Source organism: Scardinius erythrophthalmus (genome assembly GCF_964197995.2).
Source record: "Scardinius erythrophthalmus genome assembly, chromosome: 3".
Lineage (NCBI taxonomy): Eukaryota > Metazoa > Chordata > Actinopteri > Cypriniformes > Leuciscidae > Scardinius > Scardinius erythrophthalmus.
The window spans coordinates 905,001-917,500 of record NC_138223.1 but is presented as its reverse complement, the minus strand read 5'-3'; the positions used below and the strand labels follow the sequence as shown (position 1 = coordinate 917,500).

Sequence of the window (12,500 nt, the reverse complement as noted above, 5' to 3'; positions counted from 1 at the left end):
TACAGTGCAGCTGCGTTTACAGGAGATTACCGCGTTTACAGGAGGAGGTTACAGTGCAGCTGCGTTTACAGGAGATTACTGCGTTTACAGGAGATTACCGCGTTTACAGGAGGAGGTTACAGCGCAGCTGCATTTACAGGAGATTACCGCGTTTACAGGAGGAGGTTACAGCGCAGGTGCGTTTACAGGAGATTACCGCGTTTACAGGAGATTACCGCATTTACAGGAGATTACTGCGTTTACAGGAGGAGGTTACAGTGCAGCTGCATTTACAGGAGATTACCGCGTTTACAGGAGGAGGTTACAGTGCAGCTGCGTTTACAGGAGATTACCGCGTTTACAGGAGGAGGTTACAGTGCAGCTGCGTTTACAGGAGATTACCGCGTTTACAGGACGTTACAGCGGAGGTGCGTTTACAGGAGGTTACCGTGTTTACAGGGCGTTACCGCGCAGGTGCGTTTACAGGAGGTTACCGCGTTTACAGGACGTTACAGCGGAGGTGCGTTTACAGGAGGTTACCGCGTTTACAGTACGTTACAGCGCAGCTGCGTTTACAGGAGGTTACCGCGTTTACAGTACGTTACCGCGCAGGTGCGTTTACAGGAGGTTACCGCGTTTACAGGACATTACAGCGGAGGTGCGTTTACAGTACATTACTGCGTTTACAAGACTAATAAAAGATCATTAGTAACCAAAACAGTTGCCAAAATGTTTCAAAATATCTTCTTTTATGTTCCGCAAAAGAAACAAAGTCAATTTTTTTAAACGACTTTAAAGAATTTCCCTGTAATGTTTTTTTTAAATAAATTTTAATGAAATTATTTATTTAAGAATCTAAGCTTGCGGTAAATGTCATTGAGCCATTCATTTGTTTGATTCTTTCAAACGGTAAATGTCTCTCTTTATGAATGAGTCATTGAATCAATCACCTGATTCGTTCAAAACACAGATTCATTTGGAAAAGAATCGCTGCTGTGTGTTCAGTTCTGCTCTTGGCTTTAAAGGTAATATTTTTGTTAGCAAACTTAAGCAAAAACAGACAATATTGTGTCTAAAATATACCACAATATTAACATCTAATTCACTGAACGGTTGTATAAAAGAATGAGCGTCATGCAGCAGTCTGAAGGAACGGATCATTTCATCATAACGTTCATCCTGACCTTCATCGCTGAACTCGTTTAGATGTCTCTCAGTCTCAGTACGGGATGTTCAGTCTCATTATCCCACATTCATCTGTTTTTGAGACTTTCCCCCAGTCATCAGTGTTGAGGGGAAGCGTGTGCAGGTTACGTAACCCCAGATCCACTTTAGTTTCCTTCCAGGGAAATTCATGCTGCCTATTTGTGTTCAGGCCATTTGAGCATCTTTCATCATCCAAAACAAGAGGAAGAGAGTTATATAATGTGTGTGTTTCACTTCAGGCCACTTCCTGTTGACTCATTAAAGACACATAGAGCTGGTCAAGAGTTAAACTCATTTATTCCAGATTATGGTTTATAAATGAGAGTTAAAAATGGGAATTTTCCGTTTTTCCCGTCAGACGTGGACGAGTGTGAGACGCATGTGTGTGAGGAGGAGTGTGTGAACACGCCGGGAAGTTTCCGCTGCTACTGTGATGGACGGCAGGGGAAAAGACTGGGCCCAGATTTCCGGAGCTGTGAGGTGACACACACACACTCACACTCACACTCACACTCACACTTACACACTCACACACACACACACACACACACACACACACACACACACACACACACACACACACACACACACTCACTCAGACACACTCACACACACACACACACACACACACACACACACACACACACACACACACAAACACACACACACACACAAACACACACACACACACACACACACACACACACACACACACACACACAAACAAACACACACAAACACACACACACACACACACACACACACACACACACACACACACACACACACACACACACACACACACACACACACACACACACACACGGATCTATAAACTGTCATGGATGGGATATTTATATTAGTCTCTCATCTGTGCAGAGTCACATGATCAGTGATGCTCGTTGACTAAAGGCCCTGCTATACTCAGTGTGTTCATGTTTGTCTGACCTCGACACCTCAAAGAAGGTGGAGCCTCAGAGCCACACCCACCTATTACATCATCAGCACACTGACCAATGGGAGCTCAGAGGAGTTTCCCTGCCGGAGCAAACTTTTCCAGCTGTAACTTGTCAGACTCCTGAAACGAACTCCATATGAATTTCATTTTGGCCTGATTTTATTCAAAGTGACATGAGTATATCGGGGTCTTTACATTTACATTTGATTAGTCACACAGAATTATAGCATTTATTATTATGATTATTATTTGCATCATAATGTTTCTTTTTAAATTGTTTAAAATTCTAAAGCTTTATTTCCATGTTTAAAATAGATATTGAATCCCAGAATGTCCTTGCGACGTCTTGGACAAATAAATATGCATACACACATAAACATATATGAAGGATAGAAGGTCAGTCTGATCATAAGCTTCATATTTCATATTCTCTCAGATGTGTTGCTGTATTCTGATAGAACAAACACAGTTTCGCGTCTAAAGAGTTCTGTTTCATTTTGAATGTTAAGTTTCAGTTTTATCTTTCACTTTAAACTGGTGATGAAATAGTTTTACTTTCACTTCTGTCTTTTGAAAATGACTTTAAGTTTCATTTATGATTTTAGTATCAGTGTTTCTTCACGCTTTTCTCAGAAATGGATCATAACTAATAACTCATAATAATTCTGTTTTTTCGATTCTGGATCAACTTTATTCTCTATAGAGAAAGTTCTTCTCTATATGAGTGTCAGTGTTCCTGAACTCCTGAAACGCCTCCGTGTATCTTGAGTTTCTTCCGGGAACGAAGACGTCACAATATTCCTCATTATAATAATTCATGCGCAGAATAAAGGGGCGGGGCCTGGTTGAGTTAGTTAGTAGTGTGTTAAACTGGCGGTTATGGAAAGGGGCGGGACATTTCCCAAACACACTCGAAGCGCTTGACCAATCACAACACACTGCTCCAGCCGACCAATCAGAGCACAGTGTGCTTTTCAGAAGGAGGGGCTTCATAGAGACAGGAAGTAAACAGAGCGTTACTGACAGACTGGGAAGAGAGGAGCCGCAACAATGGAGAATATGAGGAGAATAATCAACATTCAAGCAGGAAAACCTGTTCTAGTAGAGTAGAGAAACAAGGGCACAATATGGCGATAGATTTGCTCTTTGATTATTTGATTATTTGCATATATTTTGATCTTCTTCCTCTCTGTGTGTGTCTGAAGACCATCGAGCTTCATCTGCCGCAGGACATGAGGAGGAACTCGCGCTCGCTGTATCTCGGACGCATGTTCAGTGGGATTCCTGTGGTCAGATTACGCTTCCGGCGCAGGGTCCAGACCGGGTGAGCACAGATGATCACATGATGCACAGATGATCACATGATCTGAGACACGCAAACATTAGGGCTGGGACGATAAATCGATGCATCGTGAATCGAGAAACGATTCTAGATCGATTCCAATTTTTTCAAACCGAATCGATTCTGAGCCACCAGGGTGTTTCCCCGAGAACTAATGGTTCCCACAGGAACGTTTTCCTGGTTGCGTTCGCACCGCCAGTCGGAACTCTGAAGTGACGTGAGACGCGCTCGTTGTTGAGACTTTTATTTTGACGGCGCTGAGAACGCCAGAGCTCACAGTGCTCACATTCTCCTGTTCATTAGTGTACGATCTAACAGTCCTGTCTAATACATCATTATATAGAACTGTTATACACAGACAGTGATGAAGAGTTATTAGCGTGTGTCGTAGCCAGTGATGAAGAGTTATTAGCGTGTGTCGTAACCAGTGGTAAAGAGTTATTAGCGTGTGTCGTAGCCAGTGATGAAGAGTTATTAGCGTGTGTCGTAGCCAGTGATGAAGAGTTATTAGCGTGTGTCGTAGCCAGTGATGAAGAGTTATTAGCGTGTGTCGTAGCCAGTGATGAAGAGTTATTAGCGTGTGTCGTAGCCAGTGATGAAGAGTTATTAGCGTGTGTCGTAACCAGTGATGAAGAGTTATTAGCGTGTGTCGTAGCCAGTGATGAAGAGTTATTAGCGTGTGTCGTAGCCAGTGATGAAGAGTTATTAGCGTGTGTCGTAGCCAGTGATGAAGAGTTATTAGCGTGTGTCGTAGCCAGTGATGAAGAGTTATTAGTGTGTGTCGTAGCCAGTGATGAAGAGTTATTAGCGTGTGTCGTAGCCAGTGATGAAGAGTTATTAGCGTGTGTCGTAGCCAGTGATGAAGAGTTATTAGCGTGTGTCGTAGCCAGTGATGAAGAGTTATTAGCGTGTGTCGTAACCAGTGATGAAGAGTTATTAGCGTGTGTCGTAGCCAGTGATGAAGAGTTATTAGCGTGTGTCGTAACCAGTGATGAAGAGTTATTAGCGTGTGTCGTAGCCAGTGATGAAGAGTTATTAGCGTGTCGTAGCCAGTGATGAAGAGTTATTAGCGTGTGTCGTAACCAGTGATGAAGAGTTATTAGCGTGTGTCGTAGCCAGTGATGAAGAGTTATTAGCGTGTGTCGTAGCCGGTGATGAAGAGTTATTAGGGTGTGTCGTAACCGGTGATGAAGAGTTATTAGCGTGTGTCGTAGCCGGTGATGAAGAGTTATTAGCGTGTGTCGTAGCCAGTGATGAAGAGTTATTAGCGTGTGTCGTAGCCAGTGATGAAGAGTTATTAGTGTGTCGTAGCCAGTGATGAAGAGTTATTAGCGTGTGTCGTAGCCAGTGATGAAGAGTTATTAGCGTGTGTCGTAGCCGGTGATGAAGAGTTATTAGCGTGTGTCGTAACCGGTGATGAAGAGTTATTAGCGTGTGTCGTAGCCGGTGATGAAGAGTTATTAGCGTGTGTCGTAGCCAGTGATGAAGAGTTATTAGCGTGTGTCGTAGCCAGTGATGAAGAGTTATTAGTGTGTCGTAGCCAGTGATGAAGAGTTATTAGCGTGTGTCGTAGCCAGTGATGAAGAGTTATTAGCGTGTGTCGTAGCCAGTGATGAAGAGTTATTAGCGTGTGTCGTAGCCAGTGATGAAGAGTTATTAGTGTGTGTCGTAGACAGTGATGAAGAGTTATTAGCGTGTGTCGTAACCAGTGATGAAGAGTTATTAGCGTGTGTCGTAACCAGTGATGAAGAGTTATTAGCGTGTGTCGTAGCCGGTGATGAAGAGTTATTAGCGTGTGTCGTAGCCAGTGATGAAGAGTTATTAGCATGTGTCGTAGCCAGTGATGAAGAGTTATTAGCGTGTGTCGTAGCCAGTGATGAAGAGTTATTAGCGTGTGTCGTAGCCAGTGATGAAGAGTTATTAGCGTGTGTCGTAGCCAGTGATGATGAGTTATTAGCGTGTGTCGTAGCCAGTGATGAAGAGTTATTAGCGTGTGTCGTAGCCAGTGATGAAGAGTTATTAGCGTGTGTCGTAGCCAGTGATGAAGAGTTATTAGCATGTGTCGTAGCCAGTGATGAAGAGTTATTAGCGTGTGTCGTAGCCAGTGATGAAGAGTTATTAGCGTGTGTCGTAGCCAGTGATGATGAGTTATTAGCGTGTCTTAGCCAGTGATGAAGAGTTATTAGCGTGTGTCGTAGCCAGTGATGAAGAGTTATTAGCGTGTGTCGTAGCCGGTGATGAAGAGTTATTAGCGTGTGTCGTAGCCGGTGATGAAGAGTTATTAGCGTGTGTCGTAGCCAGTGATGATGAGTTATTAGCGTGTGTCGTAGCCAGTGATGAAGAGTTATTAGCGTGTGTCGTAGCCAGTGATGAAGAGTTATTAGCGTGTGTCGTAGCCAGTGATGAAGAGTTATTAGCGTGTGTCGTAGACAGTGATGATGAGTTATTAGCGTGTGTCGTAACCAGTGGTGAAGAGTTATTAGCGTGTGTCGTAGCCAGTGATGAAGAGTTATTAGCGTGTGTCGTAGCCAGTGATGAAGAGTTATTAGCGTGTGTCGTAACCGGTGATGAAGAGTTATTAGCGTGTGTCGTAGCCGGTGATGAAGAGTTATTAGCGTGTGTCGTAGCCAGTGATGAAGAGTTATTAGCGTGTGTCGTAGCCAGTGATGAAGAGTTATTAGTGTGTCGTAGCCAGTGATGAAGAGTTATTAGCGTGTGTCGTAGCCAGTGATGAAGAGTTATTAGCATGTGTCGTAGCCAGTGATGAAGAGTTATTAGCGTGTGTCGTAGCCAGTGATGAAGAGTTATTAGCGTGTGTCGTAGCCAGTGATGATGAGTTATTAGCGTGTCTTAGCCAGTGATGAAGAGTTATTAGCGTGTGTCGTAGCCAGTGATGAAGAGTTATTAGCGTGTGTCGTAGCCAGTGATGAAGAGTTATTAGCGTGTGTCGTAGCCGGTGATGAAGAGTTATTAGCGTGTGTCGTAGCCAGTGATGATGAGTTATTAGCGTGTGTCTTAGCCAGTGATGAAGAGTTATTAGCGTGTGTCGTAGCCAGTGATGAAGAGTTATTAGCGTGTGTCGTAGCCAGTGATGAAGAGTTATTAGCGTGTGTCGTAGCCAGTGATGATGAGTTATTAGCGCGTGTCGTAACCAGTGGTGAAGAGTTATTAGCGTGTGTCGTAGCCAGTGATGAAGAGTTATTAGCGTGTGTCGTAACCAGTGGTGAAGAGTTATTAGCGTGTGTCGTAGCCAGTGATGAAGAGTTATTAGCGTGTGTCGTAACCGGTGATGAAGAGTTATTAGCGCGTGTCGTAGCCGGTGATGAAGAGTTATTAGCGCGTGTCGTAGCCGGTGATGAAGAGTTATTAGCGCGTGTCGTAGCCGGTGATGAAGAGTTATTAGCGTGTGTCGTAGCCAGTGATGAAGAGTTATTAGCGTGTGTCGTAGCCGGTGATGAAGAGTTATTAGCGTGTGTCGTAGCCGGTGATGAAGAGTTATTAGCGTGTGTCGTAGCCAGTGATGAAGAGTTATTAGCGTGTGTCGTAGCCAGTGATGAAGAGTTATTAGCGCGTGTCGTAGCCGGTGATGAAGAGTTATTAGCGCGTGTCGTAGCCAGTGATGAAGAGTTATTAGCGTGTGTCGTAGCCGGTGATGAAGAGTTATTAGCGTGTGTCGTAGCCAGTGATGAAGAGTTATTAGCGTGTGTCGTAACCAGTGATGAAGAGTTATTAGCGTGTGTCGTAGCCAGTGATGAAGAGTTATTAGCGTGTGTCGTAGCCGGTGATGAAGAGTTATTAGCGCGTGTCGTAGCCGGTGATGAAGAGTTATTAGCGCGTGTCGTAGCCAGTGATGAAGAGTTATTAGCGTGTGTCGTAGCCGGTGATGAAGAGTTATTAGCGTGTGTCGTAGCCAGTGATGAAGAGTTATTAGCGTGTGTCGTAACCGGTGATGAAGAGTTATTAGCGTGTGTCGTAGCCAGTGATGAAGGGTTATTAGCGTGTGTCGTAGCCAGTGATGAAGAGTTATTAGCGTGTGTCGTAGCCGGTGATGATGAGTTATTAGCGTGTGTCGTAGCCGGTGATGAAGAGTTATTAGCGTGTGTCGTAGCCAGTGATGAAGAGTTATTAGCGTGTGTCGTAGCCAGTGATGAAGAGTTATTAGCGTGTGTCGTAGCCAGTGATGAAGAGTTATTAGCGTGTGTCGTAGCCAGTGATGAAGAGTTATTAGCGTGTGTCGTAGCCAGTGATGAAGAGTTATTAGCGTGTGTCGTAGCCAGTGATGAAGAGTTATTAGCGTGTGTCGTAGCCGGTGATGAAGAGTTATTAGCGTGTGTCGTAGCCGGTGATGAAGAGTTATTAGCGTGTGTCGTAGCCAGTGATGAAGAGATATTAGCGTGTGTCGTAGCCGGTGATGAAGGGTTATTAGCGTGTGTCGTAGCCAGTGATGAAGGGTTATTAGCGTGTGTCGTAGCCGGTGATGAAGAGTTATTAGCGTGTGTCGTAGCCAGTGATGAAGAGTTATTAGCGCGTGTCGTAGCCGGTGATGAAGAGTTATTAGCGCGTGTCGTAGCCAGTGATGATGAGTTATTAGCGTGTGTCGTAGCCAGTGATGAAGAGTTATTAGCGTGTGTCGTAGCCAGTGATGAAGAGTTATTAGCGTGTGTCGTAGCCAGTGATGATGAGTTATTAGCGTGTGTCGTAGCCAGTGATGAAGAGTTATTAGCGTGTGTCGTAGCCAGTGATGAAGGGTTATTAGCGTGTGTCGTAGCCGGTGATGAAGAGTTATTAGCGTGTGTCGTAGCCAGTGATGAAGAGTTATTAGCGTGTGTCGTAGCCGGTGATGAAGAGTTATTAGCGTGTGTCGTAGCCAGTGATGAAGAGTTATTAGCGTGTGTCGTAACCGGTGATGAAGAGTTATTAGCCTGTGTCGTAGCCAGTGATGAAGGGTTATTAGCGTGTGTCGTAGCCAGTGATGAAGAGTTATTAGCGTGTGTCGTAGCCGGTGATGATGAGTTATTAGCGTGTGTCGTAGCCGGTGATGAAGAGTTATTAGCGTGTGTCGTAGCCAGTGATGAAGAGTTATTAGCGTGTGTCGTAGCCGATGAAGAGTTATTAGCGTGTGTCGTAGCCAGTGATGAAGAGTTATTAGCGTGTGTCGTAGCCAGTGATGAAGAGTTATTAGCGTGTGTCGTAGCCAGTGATGAAGAGTTATTAGCGTGTGTCGTAGCCGGTGATGAAGGGTTATTAGCGTGTGTCGTAGCCAGTGATGAAGGGTTATTAGCGTGTGTCGTAGCCGGTGATGAAGAGTTATTAGCGTGTGTCGTAGCCAGTGATGAAGAGTTATTAGCGCGTGTCGTAGCCGGTGATGAAGAGTTATTAGCGCGTGTCGTAGCCAGTGATGATGAGTTATTAGCGTGTGTCGTAGCCAGTGATGAAGAGTTATTAGCGTGTGTCGTAGCCAGTGATGAAGAGTTATTAGCTTGTGTCGTAGCCAGTGATGATGAGTTATTAGCGTGTGTCGTAGCCGGTGATGAAGGGTTATTAGCGTGTGTCGTAGCCAGTGATGAAGGGTTATTAGCGTGTGTCGTAGCCGGTGATGAAGAGTTATTAGCGTGTGTCGTAGCCAGTGATGAAGAGTTATTAGCGCGTGTCGTAGCCAGTGATGAAGAGTTATTAGCGCGTGTCGTAGCCAGTGATGATGAGTTATTAGCGTGTGTCGTAGCCAGTGATGAAGAGTTATTAGCGTGTGTCGTAGCCAGTGATGAAGAGTTATTAGCGTGTGTCGTAGCCAGTGATGATGAGTTATTAGCGTGTGTCGTAGCCAGTGATGATGAGTTATTAGCGTGTGTCGTAGCCAGTGATGAAGAGTTATTAGCGTGTGTCGTAGCCAGTGATGATGAGTTATTAGCGTGTGTCGTAGCCAGTGATGAAGAGTTATTAGCGTGTGTCGTAGACAGTGATGATGAGTTATTAGCGTGTGTCGTAGCCAGTGATGAAGAGTTATTAGCGTGTGTCGTAGCCAGTGATGAAGAGTTATTAGCGTGTGTCGTAGCCAGTGATGATGAGTTATTAGCGTGTGTCGTAGCCAGTGATGAAGAGTTATTAGCGTGTGTCGTAGCCAGTGATGAAGAGTTATTAGCGTGTGTCGTAGCCAGTGATGAAGAGTTATTAGCGTGTGTCGTAGCCAGTGATGAAGAGTTATTAGCGTGTGTGTGTGTTGATGTCCAGTGTTGCTGAGCAGAAACACATAATCATGTTTCTCTTGATCCCTCAAAGTTGTGTTGGGTTTTCTCCTCAGCGTAAAGATTGAGAGGTTCATCTATCACATGTTCATAGAGTTAGTTTGTGGAGTAAAATTCGTGCGTTCAGCCAATCAGCGAACACTAACGTCACTGTAGTTCCTATATCGCTGGTGTAGACGACTCTGAAGGAGTAAAAAGGAGTTCCTGGAGCTGAAATCGTTCCTAGTTCCTGCGGTGCGAACACGCCAAACACCGGGAACTTCCGCCTATAGTTCTAGGAACCATGAAAATGTTCCTCCGGTGCGAAAGCCCCTATAAAAGCATTCTGAGGCGCGAGTACATTCTCAGTATCAGCCGAACGCACAAGCGCTTTTTTTCGTGACCGTTTGAGCATGTGATTAAAAAACTAGCCTAGAGCGCCTCCTGCTGTTAAAAACTGAGCTCAGAAGCGATTTGCGATGCATGAATTAAAATTTTACATGTTAATCGCCAAATTCCCCAGACACATCAAATGTTGATCGCATTTAGAATAAGAAAAAAATTGCAATGCAAAGAAAAGGCCAAATTATGAGAAACAGAAATGATTCATTAATTTACCTGAGTCTTCAGGCCATGCAGTCTGTTAGTTCACCTCCCAATCTGAGCCGTTCCTTCATCCCGTGATCCTCCTAAACTGAGCTATGCATTCGGAACCAGATACACAATTGATTAGTTCACGTTTCGAGTCTATCGACTTCGGGTTCGAGTCATTCGTTCATCACGTGACAGCCCCATATAGGCTGAGCTATGCAGTCGTACCAGCAGTGCCGGCCCGAGCCTTTTGGGGGCCCTAAGCAGAATTTAATTTGGGGGCCCCCTCCCACCACGCGGAGTCACCTGTTTGACGATTATTGACACAAATGTCACGAAATAATGTTACATTATAAATTAATAAATGAGGTTATGTATTAATATAAAATAAATACTTAAAAAATAGATAGGCCTACTTGAATAAAAAGTTTTAACTTTTTACTTTTACTTTTACTCTTTGAAACTTCTTAAAACAAACTGTCACAAAACACATTAAATAAATTATTTGCAAAATATCCTCCAACGTTTTGCAACACTTTGCAGTTTGAATGATGTCTTGTATGAACATGACGGAGCATGTTTTTGTTTCCACTGTTCGATCGCGCCCGCGCCTTACACACACACACACACACACACACACACACACACACACACACACACACACACATACAACATATTCCAGCATTGTAATCTTGACATCGCAGCCTGTTTATTATAGCCATAATTAAATAGTCAACCTAACATATAAAAATTACGCTGCTCTGTTTAAATAGTCAGTAATACAATTTGTACCATTCAGCGTAAGCTCCGCTCCACTGCGATGTTTCCAAACACTTTTTTGCGTGTGTGAAGAGGATGCTTTTTTTCCGTCAATATTGGAACACGAGTGAAGTACAAAGGCTATAATAAAGAATAGTTTACCATCCAAATACATTGCGAATGTTGAAACATTTTGATTCTAATGAGAGAGATACGTAGCCTGGTTCTACCAGACTCTCGTACATTTCATTTGTACAGAGAGTCTGGCCTCGCTCCATTGAGAAACGTTTACTTCCTTGTAGGCGGGTTCTCTGTTAAAGTTCAAAACTATTGGATCTGCCCAGAGTCACTCAGGATCTGCCATAGCCAATCGCTAACGTGTGGTCGTCCGAATGATCAGAGGATTATGTTTAGAATAAGATGTCTGTCTTTTATAAAGTTTATAAAGCGACGAGAATACTTTTTGTGCGCAAAAACAAACAAAAAAAACGACTTTATTCCACTATTCATTTCCTTCTCTCTGTTCCTCGAGTCTTGATAAAGCAGCGCGTCTGTGTGTTGTACGTCACACGTAGGCTCACTATTGGCCGACGCTAGTCATGTGTGTGATCACATCAACGTCATCGTTCTCAGCCACTCCCTCTATTCGCTGATTGGTCCTACAAAAAAATTGTTTCTGGAAACCTAAGAATATACAGCAGTCCCAGACGTAGTACTGAAGGAAAATGAAATTGAGCGGAAGTACGTAGGAGGGCGGAGCCAGGCTAAGAGATACGTGAGCCCAACGCCGCTTACTTTCACTTTCGCTTTAAATTATTTCGTTTTGGCTTGTTTATAGTTATTTTTTTAATTCTTGTTCTGGTCTTAATATTATTAAATTTAAAGGATAAATCATTGATTTAAATGTCAATCATCAATCATTGATCAAATTTTTGTGACATGGCTTAACATTACCGTGACTTTGCGCACGAATTGTCTATGCACGCGAGTTTATGCGCATGACTCAAACACTGGCAGAGACAGCAGCAGTTGTAGGCAGGTATATTGATCATGAAATCAGAATTTTCTTGTCTTGAATTAGTCATTAATTCATTCATGTCACTTGTTTAAGTTAATTAATATGTAAAAAAAATAAAAAAAATCTGAGTGAAAAATAAAAAATAAAAAACCCTAAGCAGCCGCTTAGTTCGCTTATGCCTCGGGCCGGCTCTGCGTACCAGATACAGAATTGATTCGTTCATCTTTTGAGTCTTCGGGTTCGAGTCCTTCGTTCATCACGTGACAAAAGAACGAAAGACTCAGAAGACTCAGACCCGAAGTCTCGAGAGGTGAACTCATCATTTCTGTTTCCCATACAGAACCTATGGGATGTTACGCATGCGCACAAAACACAAATTGAATGAATCACTCTCTGAGACAACTCAGTAGTCCCGAGTCATATTAA

The 12,500-nt window shown here is 43.7% G+C and overlaps 1 protein-coding gene across 1 annotated transcript in view; it reads left to right on the top strand.

Annotated features, from left to right (window-relative positions):
* gas6 (growth arrest-specific 6) overlaps positions 1 to 12,500 on the top strand; it is a 38,156-nt gene that overhangs the window by 9,868 nt on the left and 15,788 nt on the right. Inside the window, exons 8-9 of the mRNA XM_081361290.1 lie at positions 1,544 to 1,665; positions 3,349 to 3,467. Coding sequence (XP_081217416.1) covers positions 1,544 to 1,665; positions 3,349 to 3,467 — 241 coding nt within the window. The remainder of the gene's footprint in view (positions 1 to 1,543; positions 1,666 to 3,348; positions 3,468 to 12,500) is intronic.